This window comes from Cibotium barometz, chromosome 2, assembly GCF_041138505.1.
Source record: "Cibotium barometz isolate CiBa-2024 chromosome 2, ASM4113850v1, whole genome shotgun sequence".
NCBI classification, from domain to species: Eukaryota; Viridiplantae; Streptophyta; class Polypodiopsida; order Cyatheales; family Cibotiaceae; genus Cibotium; species Cibotium barometz.
In genome coordinates, this window is record NC_141047.1 from 32,432,737 (window position 1) to 32,450,956 (window position 18,220).

The window sequence follows — 18,220 nt, forward strand, 5'->3', positions numbered from 1 at the left end:
CTACCATGAGTATATAACATGCACGTTCCTAAAAGGTGAATTTGGGCATGTTCCTGGATTCATCTAGGTATATATATATATAAACATAAATAAATATAATGTATTTGTATATTATGTAAGAATAAATAGTATATTATGTATGTGTGTATGAATAGGTCATGGTTTGATGCTTGAGAAGATATTAATAAGCAAAGTGTTTGTCATGCCAGGTTCCTTCCTACATGTCACGGTCTGTGGCAGGCTCTTATGATAATGAAGCAGTTGCAATTTTTGCTCTAATTTTCACGTTCTACCTTTATATCAAGGTTGTTGCAATGATTGTGCCTTGAGTTAGTCTTTGGTTTAGCTTGAAGTAATACTGCCATGGTAAAGTGTGATGAGTGAAGAAGAGGTAACCTTCTTTTGACTTTTGAAGGTCAATCTTACATCTATGTTTGATTCTTTTCACAGACACTCAATACAGGATCCCTCTTTTATGCCACATTGAATGCCCTTGCCTACTTCTACATGGTAAGGAATTCTATGTGGTTGTGTTTTTTCCTTTGAGACTTAGGATGCAAATAGGGGTAGCATGCTGGATTTGCCAAGTTTGATTCAAGTGATGGCTAAAGGGTCATTTGTAGGTGGCTAAAAAAGAGTGATATTCTGCATTCAGGTTCAAGACCCGTAATAGTAAATTTTTTCCCTGGTGTGACTAGGTTTGCTCTTGGGGAGGCTATACGTTCATCATCAATCTTATCCCGATGCATGTACTGCTATGCATTGTGACAGGAAGATTCTCAGCAAATTTGTACATTGCCTATGCACCTTTGGTAAATGCACTTGCTTCTCGGGTTCGCCCTCTTGTCTAGCTGTGAGATGTTAGTGAAAGGATCATAGATAAGGGTGGCCTAAGCAATGGTACCTGGCTTTGAGGCTTTTGTAGGTAATTTTAGGGACTTTGCTGGCAGCTCTTGTACCTGTGGTTGGCTTCAATGCTGTCATGACTTCAGAACATTTTGCTTCATTTCTGGTTGGAGCTTTCATCCTTTTCTTTTTCTATTTGGAGTTCCATCTTTTGTTTTTCAATAGCAGTTGTCCAATGCTTTTAACTGTGCTATATGAATTGTGTTCACACATCAGTCACTTTGGCTGCCACACATAGGAGGTGTGCTTGCTAATGAGTGTTTATATGAATTCTGTGTTAACAAATTTCTCCATATTGTAAGGGAAGGAACATCTCAATTAGATACCAGCAGTTACTTTTTGGTATTGAAAGAGCAAGGTGACTGGGCAGTAAAGAGTTGAGACAGACTGTCAAGGAGAAGAAGATTCCAGTGCTGAATCTGGCATAGCAAGGGATAAGAGCTGATTGCAAGATGGAAAAGGCCAACATGTGTATGTGGAGGAGGTCAATAAATGCACAGGGAGGGAGGGATGACATTGCATAAGAGGCTAGTTGGGCTGGCCCCTTGCTAGTAAGATATCGATGCTCAAGTCATTTTTGTATGTACCACCTTTTTGGGCAGGATTGGTAACTTCTTACAACACTGACCAGTGCTCGCACTACCTTAGTGATTAAAGGTAGTACTCGCAGTATCTTTGTAATTAAAGTGTCTTAGACATAGAAATAATACATGAAAGTGCAGTCTGTGCCTTGGAAACAGCAAAGCATTGTTCTGGGGCCATAGCATTTTAATTTCCTTGATCCATGCTTGGAAACCAATCACCCGCCCTCTTTCCAGGGTGCATTTGCTGAGATGCTCGGAAGGGGGCTTTGCTCTGACAAGTTTGTGTTGGAGGGGTCATCTCCACTGTTCTGGGTGCTTCCCTGTTGTTTCTGCACATCTGGAGGACCTCCCCCAACCTGGGAAATTTTACCATATTTTTTTGAATTTTTTCTAGATTTTTGGCACCTTTTTCTGGCTTGTTCCATTTCATGCTTCAATCGGCCTACTTTATGCTGACCGACTGGGCTCTGTAGGTGCTATTTTTCGTATATTCTGGGATCTTGGCTGAACCTACGGTGTGTCTCATGCTGCCTACTCCAGCTTTGTAACCACCTTTTGGTGTATATGATCTTCCTTCAGTTCCTGTGCATCCTGTATTTGTGAACTTCAGTTCTCTTTCATTGTTTCGCACTTTGTCATGGTATCAGAGCGGGTTCAGGACTGAGGATTTGCTGGACAGCACCTATATTTGTTTCTTCCCAGAGGAGGTGGGTTGCGTTTATCAGCTACAGGCTGTGTTTTCGTTTGGAGAGTTGCGTCCCTACCCTGGACTAACTAGAACGTCAGGCTCTAGTTGCCACACCCACCCAACCTTCATCGTGCATCGGGAGGGACTCCCGTCTTCACCCCTTTACTTTTTACCTCAGCTTATGCTTTGGCTAGTGGTGGTTGGTTTTTGGCTGTGTTCTCATCTACAGGCATATTTTTGCTGAATTAACAGCCTCTTCTACCATTCTATTTCCCAGCTTTTCCCTCCCTCTTACTTTTGAACCCTCTCTCTCTTTCTTGCCTTCTTTTTCTTGCACTTTAGAGGAGTTTTCACGCAGAGAATGGCTTCAAATACTTTCGCCATTCTGCAATTGGAGAAAGACTCCAAATTGAAGCTCCAATTATCCCTAGTGGAAGGATGCCATATTTAACCTTCTGGTGGGTCTTGATCTTTGGTGCTTCGTTGATGCTTCTACTCCAAGGCCCGACCCTGCAACTCACTCACTCCATAGATTGTGAATTCTTGGACCAGCATGGATCTTCAGGCTCGCACAGTCATCTCCTACAACTTGAACCGGAATTTTCCGGCATGGGTAAAGTTGCCCAAACCTCTAAGGAATTATGGGATGCACTTGTAGTCCTTTTTCAGAGGAACACTTACAGCTGCAAGCTTCATTTAAAAGCTCAACTCAATGAGCTGAAGATTACCGAGATGGATGATGTCATGGCCAAAGTGCAAGGACTCAAGAAGATCCGTCAACAATAAGCCATCTTGGAGTCCAAATTCTTGATGATGATGATGGTCATTGAGTTACTGGGAAAACTTCCTCCATCTTATCGATCCTTCAAGGATACCATTGCCTTTCACCCTGTTCTTCACCTAGTGGATGCGGTGATTGGCATGCTTCAGGACAGGCTAGATCTCATGAAGATCTCTAACTCTTCCCCTACTAAGTCAGCTTCTTCAGCCAAAGGGAAGCCCAAGTGGCAACCCAAAGGAGGTAATAAAAACGGCCCAAATCCAAGGAGTTTGCTTCAGGCTCCGAGGATAAAGATAAAGGAAAAGAAAAGGGCAAATCCACGGAGAGGAAATGCCACTACTCGTTTTGGGCTTCCATCGCTCTTCAGCTTGTCCATAGGGATTTGAGCGGACCTATGACTACGACAAATATTTTTTCTTATTGGTGGATGATTTTTCCAAGAAGGTTTGGGTCTTTTTCTTGTCCCAGAAGTCTCAGACATTTCCAAAGTTCAAAGAATGGGTTGCTATGGTGGAGGCCAACACTAGCCTCAAAGTCATCAAAGTGCACTCCAACAATGGTGGTGAGTTTACTTCTTGAGCATTCACTGACTTTTGTACTTCCCACGGCATACAGAGACAGTTTTCTACTCCCCACACTCCTCAGCAAAACGGGGTAGTAGAACAGAAGAATAGGATCGTGGTTGAGATGGCTCGATCTCTTCTTTGAAAAGTTTTGGGTTGAAGCAGTTAACACTGCCGTGTACATCATCAACTGTTCCCCCACAAAGGTGGTCAATGGGAAGACTCTAGAGGAGGCATATTGTGGGAGAAAGCTATTAGTTTCTCATTTCCATGCTTTGGATGTGATGCTCATGTTCATGTTCCCGATTCTCATCAAATGAAGTTTGACTCCAAATCCACCAAAATTATCTTCGTCGGCTACAACGAACACTCCAAAGCCTTTCAGCTTTGGGATCCCAACAAAGAGAAAGTTATATTATATTGGGACATGCGCTCTGATGCAACCCTGGAGACTTCCAGATCCTTGGAATCACGAGTAGCTTCATCAATACCTTGGCTCCACCCTCACCATTGGTTCTTACATCTTCTCCGCCTCTGTGCCGAGTACCTCTCCCTCCGCGGTGGCTTCACTCTACATTGCGAGATTCTCAAGTCCATTCTCCTCCGACCATTTTTATCAGCCTAGGATTGCTCCATCCGGATTGAGAAGATCTGCCAGATTACAACCTCATAGTGCTGGCATGCTTATAGTTAATTTTGTACTGATGACTTCCTTGATGCATCATGCGGAGCCTTCTACTCCAGAGGAGGCCTTACAAATCCGTGAGTGGCGGCTTACGATGGAGACGGAAATTGATGCCATTAACAGAAACCACACATGGGAACTTGTTCCTCGCCCTTCTCATAGGAAGGTTATTGGCGTCAAATGGACTTATAAAGTGAAGTTTCTTGCTGATGGTTCATTCGACAAATATAAAGCCCGCTTGATGGCTAAGAGCTATGCCCAGTAGGAAGGCGAGGACTTCTCGGAGACTTTTGCTCCCACCACTAGGTATACCACCATTTGCATTGTTCTTGCCATTGCTACTCACTTCTCTTGGCCCATCTTTCATATGGATGTCAAGTCCGCCTTTCTCAATGGGGACCTTCAGAAGGAAATATATGTTGAACAACCCCCTGGTTTCATCCGCGATGGTTTTGAGGACCATGTTTATCTTTTGTGGAAAGCTCTTTATGGCCTTAAACAGGCCCGAGGGCATGGTACCAAAAGATTGATGCTTTCTTTCTCTCTCATTCCTTTGAGAGAACTCCTGCATAACCTTTACGTTTTGATAGAGGAGGGTCACATTGTGTGACATGTGAGGTCTTCGACCGTAGTAATCACAACCTTAGTCTAACTAATCTGCACTTAATGATGTTTAAGAGATAGACAAATATGTGTCAATGCAATGCAGCTATATTAGATGATGAATGCGGTTACAATGAGATCTGAATAGATCTATGATGCTGAATATGCTGCCTATATGCTGAATATACTGATATGCTGAATGAACTGCTGTCCCACTGTCTTTCCCTTGTTTCCTGGGAAGGAAACGCTGAAGGGATGGCTTTGGGACTGAAGCAATGCTGAGGTGATGCTGAAAACGCAGATGCTCTCTTGTTACCTGGGAAGGAAAACGTTGAGGAGACGGATGCGTTGGCTGATCTGGATGCGTTGATGGACTGAATGCTGATGATGATGGATGCGCTGCTGTTCTCAGCCCTTCTGGAGTAGAAACGCTGAGGGACACTTGGCTGAATGCTGGAATGATGAGGCGCCTGCTTATATAGGTAGGAATGCTGCTGGTCGGCCAGCATAACTGCTGTCGGCCAGATGCAAATGTCCACGACTGCTGGTCGGCTGCCCCATAAATGAGCCTAAAAATTGCATAAATGCCTGATAACTCCTGATGATGTTTATGATGCTACAATGATGCCATGTCACTGTACACCTGAATGGTGTTTACGTGACACTCCCCGCTGCTAAACTGTTGCTGGGTGGTATACCTGGCAACCTTCGACTCCTCTGGGGATCCTTCTCCTCCGAACCACTGCCCCTTCTGTCTTCTGCTGCCGGGATTGAGGTCGTCTGCAGGAGTGAAATCCTTCGAGCCAAGACTCTCTGTACTGTGGGAACTGAATGGCAAATGCTGCTAAACTGCTTGGAAATACTTGAGTCGCCCCTGACCTGCCTGTGGAAACCTTTCACCTACCATCTCCGTCGTTCCTGAAGCTCCGAACCTCCTGAGGCGATGTTGGAGCAATCTTCCGTCTTCTGTGGAAGAGAAACCCCCTGCTGCTGCCAGTTGAAGCCCAAAACTTATGTCCTCCTTTGATGTTGGATGTCATTCTTTCCGAGAGAGTTCATGGGCAAACTTGTATGCCTTGCAGATGCAAGATGGACTGCTAAGATGATTGCTAAGATATCTACTATGCAAACCATGTGCAACCCTATATGTTGTGCAAGAATGCAGATGGATGGGTTACTAATGCATACCTAAGGGAAAATCCCTAAGGGTGGCCTGCAAGATTTTGAGAACTGGGTTTAACTGTGCGGAAGCGATTAACATGATGTCTGACTGAATGACTGATGGAATGAACATGATCTAAGGCTGGTTACCCTGTAACGCTCTGATACCAATGTGACATGTGAGGTCTTCGACCGTAGTAATCACAACCTTAGTCTAACTAATCTGCACTTAATGATGTTTAAGAGATAGACAAATATGTGTCAATGCAATGCAGCTATATTAGATGATGAATGCGGTTACAATGAGATCTGAATAGATCTATGATGCTGAATATGCTGCCTATATGCTGAATATATTGATATGCTGAATGAACTGTTGTCCCACTGTCTTTCCCTTGTTTCCTGGGAAGGAAACGCTGAAGGGATGGCTTTGGGACTGAAGCAATGCTGAGGTGATGCTGAAAACGCAGATGCTCTCCTGTTACCTGGGAAGGAAAACGCTGAGGAGATAGATGCGTTGGCTGATCTGGATGCGTTGATGGACTGAATGCTGATGATGATGGATGCGCTACTGTTCTCAGCCCTTCTGGAGTAGAAACGCTGAGGGACACTTGGCTGAATGCTGGAATGATGAGGCGCCCGCTTATATAGGTAGGAATGCTGCTGGTCGGCCAGCATAACTGCTGTCGGCCAGATGCAAATGTCCACGACTGCTGGTCGGCTGCCCCATAAATGAGCCTAAGAATTGCATAAATGCCTGTAAAATGCCTGATAACTCTTGATGATGTTTATGATGCTACAATGATGCCATGTCACTGTACACCTGAATGGTGTGCACGTGACACATTGTGATTATCATTTTGTATGTCGATGATCTTATTCTCACTGGATTCGATCCCGACCGCACATTATGATTACGGATCTTTTGAGCTTTGAGATGACTAATCTTGGCCTACTTCACTACTTTCTTGGCATGGAGGTCTGACAGTGCCCACAGGGGATATCTCTCTCTCAATAAAAGTATGCTTCTCAGATTTTGGAGAGGTTTGGTATGAAGGATTGTCGCTCTTTATCTTGCCCTATGGACCCAAGTCAGATGTTGAGTAAAAATGATGACTCTCCACCCTATCATGATCCGACTCAGTACGGAGAGCTTTGAGCTGGCTTATTCATCTCACCATTACTAGGCCTGATCTTGCTTACAACATTAGTATCCTAAGCTAGTTTCTTTCAACACCACATACTTCTCATTGGCAGGCTGCTATTCATGTTCTTAGATATATACAGGACACCTTGACACATGGGATTTCATATGGCTCTAGTCGTGATTTGGTTGGATATTTAGATTCTGATTGGGCAGGTGATCTAGATACCCGGAGGTCCACTATGGGCTATTGTTATGCACTTGGTACCGGACTCATTTCTTGGCAAAAGAAGAAGTAGCCTACAATTGCATGTTCTTCAACAGAAGCAGAGTATCGTACTTACCTTGAAACAGTCAAAGAGCTTCTGTGGCTTCATCAGTTGCTTGATCATCTTCATGTCACTCCTCCGGTGGCTAGCGTTGTCTACTTCGATAGTCAGAGTGCCATGGCTCTTGCACAAAATCCGGTCTTCCACTCCAAGTCCAAGCACATTGCTGTTCATTATTATATGGTTCGTGACTACTTGGCGCTCGGTACCTTAACACTGGAGTACTGTCCTACCAGGGACAATGTGGCAGACATCTTCACCAAGGCGCTTTCCAGATTGACTTTGGATCACTTACTTCCACGCGTTGGTATCGGTCCTCTTCAGCTCTGCTGAAGAGGAAGTGTTGGAGGGGTCATCTCCACTGTTCTGGGTGCTTCCTTGCTGCTTTTGCACCTCTAGAGGACCTCCCCCAGCCTTAGAAATTTTCCCATATTTTTTTTGGGATTTTTTCACCATTTTGGCACCTTTTTTTGGCATGTTCCATTTTATGCGCCAATCGGCCTGCTTTATGCTGGCCGATTGGGCTCTCTAGGTGCTATATAAGCATGGGCTTTGCCCTCAGTTGTATCATCTCATTTTCCGCATATTCTGGGATCTTGGTTGCACCTACGGTGTGCCTCATGCTGCCTACTCCAACTTTGTAACCACCTTTTGGTGTATATGATCTTCCTTCAGTTCCTGTGCATCCTATATCTGTGAACTTCAGTTCTCTTTCATTGTTTGGCACTTTGTCAGTTTGCCATGAGGTCTGATAGAGTAAGTGAGGAGGCCTGAACTCATTCCTCAAGGCTCAAGAGTCAAGCCATCTTCAACCATGGCATCCTCCTCACGCGCGACCTGGCGAATGCTTTGCAAGAGCGTGACCAAGAAGGCAGATTCCTTCACCGAGTGGGAGATGAGTCAACAAGAAGAGCAACAAGAGGATGAGGTGCAGGAGCAGCATGCCAGTGAGGATGAGACTGAGGATGAGCTTGATGCTTCTTTGGCACAAGCTACCCATGACCATGAGGCGAGCACTTCACGTGGATGATCATTCATGGATCATGATTCATGGGCCTTACTACTTAGCTCTAGCCTCTAGCCTCTAGTCTTCAGCACTTTTTTGTCATTGACTCATTTGAGTCCGTCCATGTATTCTGCCTCCTTAAGGCTTAGTTCTGACTCCTGATTCTTGAGTCATGACCAAGGTTGCTGCCGTACGTACGTACGGATCCGTACAGTACGGTACGGTACGGTACTGTATGGATCCGTACGGAATCATTTAAAAAAATAAAAATATGTGTGGCGTGTGGCTCTCTTCAGAAGACTCATCATCTTCATCTGATGATGAGATTTGAGACTCTTGCGTCTAGACTCTAGAGCATAGTCACAGGGGACGGAGGGGACGGAGGCTTGGAACGCCGGGACGGCGAATCGGGACAGACGTCCCCCACGGGACGTTTCTCACAGGGGACGGCGACAGGGACGGCGCTGTGCGGGGACGGCAGAGAGCCGTTGCGCCTGTCGTTGCTCCTGCCGTTTTTGGCCATTGCGCCTGCCTGGTTTCTAGCCGTTTATGGTTGTTGGGCCTTGGCTCTTCTAGCCGTTTATGGCTGTTGGAGACAGCAGTAAGAGAGACAGTACGAGAGACGATTTTGAGTTCGTTTCAAGCTTCGGGGGCGCTGCAGAAATTTAGAGAGAGTATTTTTTGAGTGCCGTTCCCTCCCCCGTCCCCGTTCCCTACTTATGGCCGTCCCCCGTCCCGTCCCCATCCCCGTCCCCCGTCACCATCCCCCGTCCCTTGTGACTATGCTCTAGAGTCTAGACAACTGTAGTGTTTCATTGTTTTGCTTTTTGCACTCGTGGCATAGTTACCACGGAACGTCGTTCCGCCTTCCTGGAACGCCGGAATGCCGTTCCGGGCGAAGGCACGTTCCCGGAACGTCGGAACATTTCGGAGAAAAAAATAATGATAAAAATTTTAAAGGTTTTGCTTGCAGAAATGTATGTTCATGTCTCGGGGAAGCAAATATTATGAAGCATATTTGGCTATCCGTATACAAAAAGTTACATTTTTTGTGTCATATGCTGACATGTCATATGACGTGGCGTTCCGCGACGTTCCCGATCCGCTCCCGTTCCTGTTCCTGTTCCCGCTTCCGTTCTAGCATCCGACGTTCCCGGAACGTTCCCGTTCCGTGGTAACTATGACTCGTGGACCAGGACATGTGCTGTAGACATGATATTTGTACTCTCTTTTATCATCTATGACTTTCATGGTTCTTGCTTATATCACTATGACTGTTGACATGAGGTATTGTGTAATGGGCTTGGTAACTGATAATTGATTTAAACTTTAAGTAATGAGGTTTAGTCTTTATTTTAAGTATTTTGGTTGCTATGTCTACAAAATATTCAGGTTTCTAGGACTGCTTACAAATGGTACGTACTGTTTACGTACCTTAAAATTTGTTCCGTACAGAAGTACGTTCCGTACGTACTGATAGCGTGCCGTACACTACGTACCTTTCCACCTTGGTCATGACTCATTTTGTATCTACTTAATTATTAATATGACTCAAAAGCTTACCATTTTAGTGTAAATTTGTGCTCATTTTGAATTTTTGATGTACTTCCAAAGTAGAATAAGTGTAGAGTAGAATTTTTTTTTTTAAAAAGTATTTTTTGAGTGCCGTTCCCTCCCCCGTCCCCGTTCCCTACTTATGGCCGTTCCCCATCCCGTCCCCGTCACCGTCCCCCGTCCCTTGTGACTATGCTCTCCTACACTCACCTCGCTCAGACTCCTTGGGCTGTGGATCCACATGCCTAGGCGAAAAGGTTGTGGGTTCTCCTTGGGTCCCCCTTGGCTCACGAGGTTTTCCGGTGGTTTTGGATGGGTAGTAGTGGAAATCCATCCCGACGTGAGACGCTCTAGGCGAGCGCATGCGTGTCTCCAAGTAGGACCACTCTGCACTGCACGGGCTCTAGGCGATTGCAGCGGGGGAGCTCGGATCTCAGGGCAATCAACTAAATATAACCTTGAAATGACCACAAAACCAACATCACCACATTGGGGGTCTTTATTTATTTATATTTTGTCCTTGAGTAGATATGGCTTTAGTAGCAACTTAAGTGCTCACTTGAAGGTGGCTTGGTCCCATGCTTGAAGGCGGTACAATTATGTTTGTATGCTTGGATGCCGCTGAGGAGCCTGCGGGGATTTGAACTAGGGACCTCCCCCTTCCCAATCACAAACCCACACCGCTAGGCTACACAACCATTGGCCATTGGGGGGTCTTTATTACCAAGGAGTATATGTAATTACCTGCTTGAGGATGGGCAAGGGACCATAATACAACTGAAGGGATGAAAACAAGCCAAAACAAAAGTATGGATTTGGTAATCAAAAGTGGAGGGGACTCTTCCATGAGTACCTTGCTTTTCCTAGAGCTTCAATCATAGGTGTATTCCTATTCAGAAGGATCCTTCCTGGAATACTCCAGTTCTTCAAAAGCTTTGATTGATTGGACCACTCGAAAAACCTTGGTGCTCCCCAAAGTGGTGATGTCTTGAAGTCTTCAAGAGCTTCCTCTAAAGCTCTGCAAAATTTAGTGTAAGCCTTCAATGGTTCTCCACAGAGCTATGGGCAGCTCCAAACAGCTCGAACACTTGATGATTGGTCACCAAATAGTTGGTACACTCCATGGGTAGCTTCCAAACATTTTGTACTATAGCGTAGGGGACCTGGTTAGCAACATGAGAGTGGGATGATGGTCGTAGATCAGGCACACTTTTTGAGGAGGCACTAAACAACCTATACAACAAAATGGGAGGCCTTGGTAGGAACAAGAAGGCGTATTGGTGGTGGTACAACAACCGGTTTTCTCCAATATACAACGACGTATCTTGAGCATAGTCACATGAAAAACCATTTTGTCCCTACGAAACACAAAACATATGAAACGTTTCGAAATGGAACGAAACACTCCCAATCGAAACGCCATTTCGCTCAAATTTGGGATTTTTTTCAAATTTGATTTTTTAAAAGAATGTTCGAAACATCATTTTTCCCAAATTCAATATTCTTGGTCAATTTCACCTAATGTCACACCCAATTGTTGAAATTTCCTACAAATGTTCCACTGGCTCTTTAATTTCTCACTTTCTTCCAATTTATAATCCCAATTTCATACTTTAGTCTCAATTGCACCTAATTTTACACACAATTGTTGAAATTTTGTACTTATCTCCAATTTATAAATCCCAATTTCATACTGTCAACCTCAATCCCATACAATTTCACACCCAATTGTTGAAATTTCTTACATTTTTCTTGATTTCTCACTTTTTTCCAATTTGATTTGACAAGTGTCACTTCAAAAGAGAGGCGGAAGCCGCGCTCGACCATGGACTTGAGGAGATCAGCATCCTTTTACAGAGCGTAGCTTAGGACTAACTCACCAGGTTTAGAGAGCAGGAGAGGAGTCTCCGTAGGGTCCTAGCCTCCCTCCATTGGCTGCAAGAGCATACCCTAGACAATCCATGGGTGGAGTCACAATTGGAGGCAACCCGCCGCGTAGAGATTAGATCAATTGAGGAGAGGAGGGTGGAGTATCATTACCATGCCAGGGTCTCCTTTGGACTCATGGAGGGGACAGGGTCACCCATGATTTCTTTGAGACAGCAAGCCCAGGCCCTCACCATCGTAGAGATGGGGTCTGGAGGCTGAGGAGCCCAAACGATACCATTGAGATGGATCCCCCTAGGTTCGGGCCATAGCCACAGGTTTCTTTAGAAATCTCCTTTCAGTAGATTCCCTCACCATGCAAGGGGAGGAGACGAGAGAGAAAGAAAGAAAGAGAAGTCTGACAGCATACACGGGAGGTGGTGCCCCTAGACTTGCAAGCCCTTTTGTGCCCCCCCTTCTTTCTGACTAAGTTATGAGATTCGCTCCGTGCCCTTCCATGGGGCAAGTGTTCAGGAGAGGATGGCTTGCCGGTGTCTCTTTTTTTTGTCATTAGGATCTCATGGAACACGGTTTTATGGTTTCCTTCAATGAGATCATGGCCTCAAGTCACATGCCGGAGAGACTTTTTGAATAGGAGCTTCATCTAGGATATGAGCATCCTAGATAACATATTCACCTTTTGGGAGGCGATTGCTGATGCCAGACTTTGCATCGAGGACATGATTGTTCTTCTTCTGGATTTTGAGGTGGCCTATGACAGGGTCAATTTGGCCTTTTGGGAGGGCACCATGCTTCATCTAGGATAGGAGCATCCTGGATAACATCTTCACCTTTTGGGAGGCGATTGCTGATGCCAGACTTTGCATTGAGGACATGGTTGTTCTTTTTTTGGATTTTGAGAAGGCCTATGACAAGGTTGATTTGGCCTTTTTGGAGGGCACCATGCTTAGGATGGGATTTCTGGTTGGAATGTGACCAATTTGTCCGCATACGAAACAAAATCGGGGCGAGTTGGAAAACTTGATTCGGTGCAAAAAGTGAGAGCCATCTAGTTGCGAATCACAAGCTGTCGAGGGAGGTTCGTTGGAGGCTATGACTACTTGAAGGGTGGGAAGTCTTGCTACCTGAGCAGCATTGGTCGCCGCTGTTCTAGAGGACTCTAAGATGTGGTCGGTAGAGCGCCCAATCACCGGGAGGAGCTGGAAGTATTACTTGGGAAGGCCGCGGAGGTGAATCATAACCGGGAAACCAATCGCTCCTGCTAGTGGGTCATTGTCCAGAGAGGAATGGTGTCTCTATCTACATATGGGCACCTCGGGCTGAACGTGTTGGTCTTCTCCGTGTGGCCGAACACCCATTGCCAAGTGATTGGATGTTGACGATGCGCCCCTCCTTGCTGACAGGGGCAGCTTGCAGGTCTTGGATCTGGCCATGGGTTTGTTTTGTCGACGAATTTGTAGTGGGTCTCAAGAGAGGCCACTGATGAGGACAAGAGTGGGAGCATGGACAAGGAAAAGAGCTGGAGGCAACACTATGCCACCAAAGACAACACAGTGGATTCCCCACCATTATGAGGGAAGATGGTCAAAACTGGACCCCAGTCAAGGCCATCTTTTCTTCCCAGCTGAGTTTTTTAACAAGCTTAACAGAAAATTGTTTCTCATAACTCCCTTACCTCTCTTGTAACATAGAATTTGAAAAAAAAGTTACAAGTTGCTTTGAAAAATTGTTATGTAGGCCCCTTTACCCTATATAGATCAACGTTTTATGGTCCTGTGTTTACGAAACATTTACTTCGAAATCTACTTACATAGCTATGGTTTCACCTTACAGGGGATGCTATTCCTCTGCCTCAAGAAATGGCATGATAGATTAAGGTGTCACCTTGTAGTATATCATATCCTAGGACCATAGACAAGACATCCTTATAATTGTCATTTTTTGTGGATTTTTTCAGAGATGGCCCACAAGTGGCCACCTGGGGTGGATATGTTATTAGGTGGTGGTGGATGCTGATCAAAATCTAAATAAATAAAGTTCAAGCATGGATTTAAGTGTCACGTGCACGCCCTTGCCATGTCTACACCTTAGCATGAACATCATCAATCCCTGATTAGGACAACATCTAGGGCATCATTACCAGTAGGAGCATTACCAGTAGGAGCATTACCATTAGCAGTAGCACCATCAGTATCATCAGCATCAGAATCAGCAGTACCATCATAATCATTATCATCATCATCTTCAGTATTATTACCATCATCATCATCATCCCCAAGCAACATAGAGGGCATTGATGTCCTGTCGGAAGCCAGGAGGACATCTAGGCAGCAGGCAGGGCAGCACCAGGTTGAAGGTCAATCAGTGTGGACAAGCAGTTATGTAAGCACAGCATTTATTACAGCAAATCCAGCATTTTCATGTCCAAGACATGGCCGACAGCGTCTGGGGCTTGCCGACCTGTACCTCAGCATAATATATAAGAAAAAGGCATCATATTTAGTCATTAAACAAGTTCATTCAGCAGCTATGAGTTCATTCATCATTGTAGAAAGTCTAGAATTCAACAGAAGCGTATGTAGTTGCCAGAGGTCAACCCCTTTGGGGCTGACAAGGGCCTAACCATGTACAAGCATTTATCAACCTTTTTGTACCATATGAAATACAAGAAAACCTGACACCAACTATCTCTCTCTTCTTCTCTCTCCTCTATCTTAATCATGTTTAAATAAGCATTTTGTTCTTAATCATGCTTAAGGTTGTGGATCAGTACAACAAGGCTTTTGCGCATGCAACATTGGTATCGGAGTACGGCTCAACCACTAAGCATAAGTCCCAAGGAGGAGTAGAAGAATGTAGTAGGATAGCAGATGGAGTGGTCTACAACACGCGAAGCTAGAGAAAGCATCCCTTGAGGGTATGTACGTAGAACTAGTACATCATTAAGCTCTGAGATTAGTTCCAGAGGCCTAGCAATGGGCATGATTAGTTCCGATAGGTGACCCGCCGCTGTGTTAAGGGAAAGGGATAGCAGGCTTGGGACAACAGTGGAACAGATGCTCAGTTCTTCAACAAGACTTGGAAGTGGAGACTAGAAACGGAAGTTGTTCATAAAAAAAATATTAAAGTCAGTGTCAAAGTTAGAAGTAGCAAGTCAAAGTTAGAAGTCCAAGGAGGAAGGATGACACAGTGTCCATCCCGTTATCAAGTTTAGGAGGAGGGGATGTTACGTGCACGCTCGTGCCATGTCTAAACCTCAGCATGAACATCATCAATTCTTGATTATGACAGCATCTAGGGCATCATTAGTAGTAGGAGTAGCACCATCAGTATCATCAGCAGTACCATCATCATCATCATCACCACCAAGCAGTGTTGTAGAGGGCACTGATGTCCAATCTGTAGCCATCAGGCAGCTGTCAACAGCCAATAGGACATCTAGGCAGTAGGCAGGGCAGCACCAGATTGAAGGTCAATCAGTGTGGGCAAGCAATTGTGGATCATGTTCTCATTTCTACTTTATGTAATGAGGAGGAACCTGTTTCCTTTGAGGAAGCACATGATGATGATCATTGGATGCATGCTATACAGGATGAGTATAAGTCTATATTCAAGAATGACACTTGGTATTTGACAGATCTACCTTATGGCAAGAAGGCCATAGGTACTATATGTAAGCGCAACATTTATTAAAGCAAATCCAGCATTTTCATGTTCAAGTCCTGGCCGAGAGCATCTAGGGCTGGCCGACCTGGACCTCAGCATAATGTATAAGCAAAAGGCATCATATTCAGTCATTAATCAAGTTCATTCAGCAATTATCAGTTCATTCATCATTGTAGAAAGTCTAGCATTCAATAGAAGCATATGTAGGGGCCAGAGGTCAACCCCTTGGGGTTGTTGACCAAGGGCCTAACCATGTACATGCATTTATCAACCTTTTGGTACCATATGAAATACAAGAAAACCTGACACCAACTATCTCTCTCCTCTATCTTAATCATGTTTAAATCATCATCTTGTTCTTAATCAAGCTTAGGGCTGTGGATCATCACAACAAGGCTTCCACCATAGTTGCACCCAGTTCGCGCACCGCCGCTTCCAATCGATTCGATACAGTACGGTTCGATGCGGTACGGTACAGTGTGATTCGGATCTGAACTGACCGTTTTTTTTTTTGCTGTTTTTTTGCCCGTTTTTTTTCGCCATTTTATGTCCGTTTTGTTCACCGTTTTTCTGGCCGTTCATGGCCGTTTGGAGAGCCGTTTGATGGGCGTTTTTTGGGGCTCTTGGTTGCTTGCCTTGAGGCTTGAGGCTTGAGGCTTGGCAAGTTGGCCCTTTGGTTGCCAACTTGCCTTTGCTTGAGGCTTGACTATTGAGCCTTGAGCCTCTAGGCTCTCCCTATTATCTATATATAATAGGCTCTCCCCCAACCCCATCCTCACAAGTTCTCATTGCTCAACCCTCCCCTCACAAGTGCTCATTGCTCAAGTTTATTCTCTCCCTTGAGTCCCCTCTAGGCTCTCTCCCCTCTAGGCTCTCTCCCTCTTCCTCAAGGGCCAAGGCTCAAGCCTCTCCATCTTCCTCAACTTTCAAGCCTCTAGGCTCTCCCTCTTGAGTCTTCCTCAAGCCTCTCCCTCCCTCTCCCTCTCTCTCTCTCTCTCTCCCTCTCTCTCTTCCTCAAGCCTCTCCCTACCTCTCCCTTTCCTTCTCCCGGGACCCTTCTCTCCTCTTTCACCATGAGAGAAAAGCATGAAGCATTTACTTTGCATGCCATTACCCATGAGAAGAACGAGGGGAAGTCGGGGGCATGGAAGTGGACTTGCAAGTATTGTGGCAAGGCCTACACTAGTAGTGCCACTAGGCTTCTTGCACATCTCTCCAAGATGGGGGGGGCAAATTGCACCGTACCTCCACCGTATTTTTATTTTCAAAATTTAGCGGTGTGTTTTGAGACTGTATTTGAACGTACCATACCGAATCGAACTTTTCATACCTGACAACTATGGCTTCCACGCATGCAACATTAAGGAAGTGTAATAATTGGAGTAAAACATGTATTTTATCTCAAGGCTGGTGTTCAGAGTCACTGCCTAATTACATGAAGTGTTGGGTTTTGTTGGCAATGGCCATTTGGCCTTGAAACTATGCAGAGTGCCCCTAAACATGAAGGTGGTTGGAAACTTTGAATCAAGCCTGTTGGCAAATACAAGTCCTGCAATCTTTGCCACATTCCCCAAGCTGTCTTCTCTGATAGTAGATCTTGCCAGCTCATCCATATCTTCCCACTCTTCAGTAGTAAGAGAAGCAGGCATTACACCCCTTTCTTTGATGGGTTTGTGCTGCTTCTTTTGGAGCAACACATTATAGCACTGGGTTTGCCAAATATCATGATTATGTGAGCCTTCAAGCTTCTTGATGTGAAGCAATGAAGAGCTCTCACCAGTGGTTGCCATAGCAATATGCAACCTGTCACAGTCAATGCCTTACTTCCTGCAAAATGTGCAAACATTGCACCAAAAGCACACAAAGTGCTCACAGTTGTTCTCCCAAAGTTTATCTCCCATTGCGGAAGCACAAATGCAACTCTACTCCCACTGTATGTGATGAAATCACCAAAATCTGATTGCTGCAGATTTAGGACAGCACCTTAAATGTGCTCTGTTCCCTGTACAGCCATGCCAAAACTTGCACAAAGTTGTACCAAATCTGTACCAGCAAGTACAGCAACAATAAATGCTCTCCTGGCTGTCCAAATGAGTGAAAATCAGACTTTTACAGTCCCCACCGCTGCATACAACGGTCCCGAACAGAAATTGGGCAAAAGCCCCTTGACTGCAAGTGGATTTCTGAGGATTCAAGGCATAAAAGTCTTGCCTGGTGCTTTGCCAAGCTCAACAAGCATAAAATCTTGAAAAGCCCCTTGATTTAAGATCAATTTCTGATCATACATGGTACATTAACGCACATGAAGGCATCCAGAGTCTTCACAATGCTTCCCCCTGGCCACATATACATCCAGTACATAAAAGCCCCTTGATTTACAGGCACATTGAGTGCTTGACAGGCATCAACACATTGCCCAAAGCATCAAATGCGAGTGCCTGCATGCAAATCAACCCAATCGGCACAAAAGCCCTTTGATTTGCACATCAATTTCTTGCAATTTTGCCCGAATGTGAAATTTCTCACATCATATAGCATGTATGAATGCTTAATTGCACAATTACATCAAAAGCCCCAAATTTTGACATCCAATTTCCTGCAAATTGATCCTGAATGTGACCAATGTCACCCAATTTTGCCAATTTTGCTCAAAATTTGAGCAA

The 18,220-nt window shown here is 44.9% G+C and overlaps 1 protein-coding gene across 1 annotated transcript in view; it reads left to right on the plus strand.

Annotated features, from left to right (window-relative positions):
* Nucleotides 1–18,220, plus strand: part of LOC147640952 (dolichyl-diphosphooligosaccharide--protein glycosyltransferase subunit STT3A-like) — a 56,404-nt gene that overhangs the window by 30,473 nt on the left and 7,711 nt on the right. Inside the window, exons 7-10 of the mRNA XM_086816804.1 lie at nucleotides 210–305; nucleotides 451–510; nucleotides 699–812; nucleotides 926–1,012. Coding sequence (XP_086672930.1) covers nucleotides 210–305; nucleotides 451–510; nucleotides 699–812; nucleotides 926–1,012 — 357 coding nt within the window. The remainder of the gene's footprint in view (nucleotides 1–209; nucleotides 306–450; nucleotides 511–698; nucleotides 813–925; nucleotides 1,013–18,220) is intronic.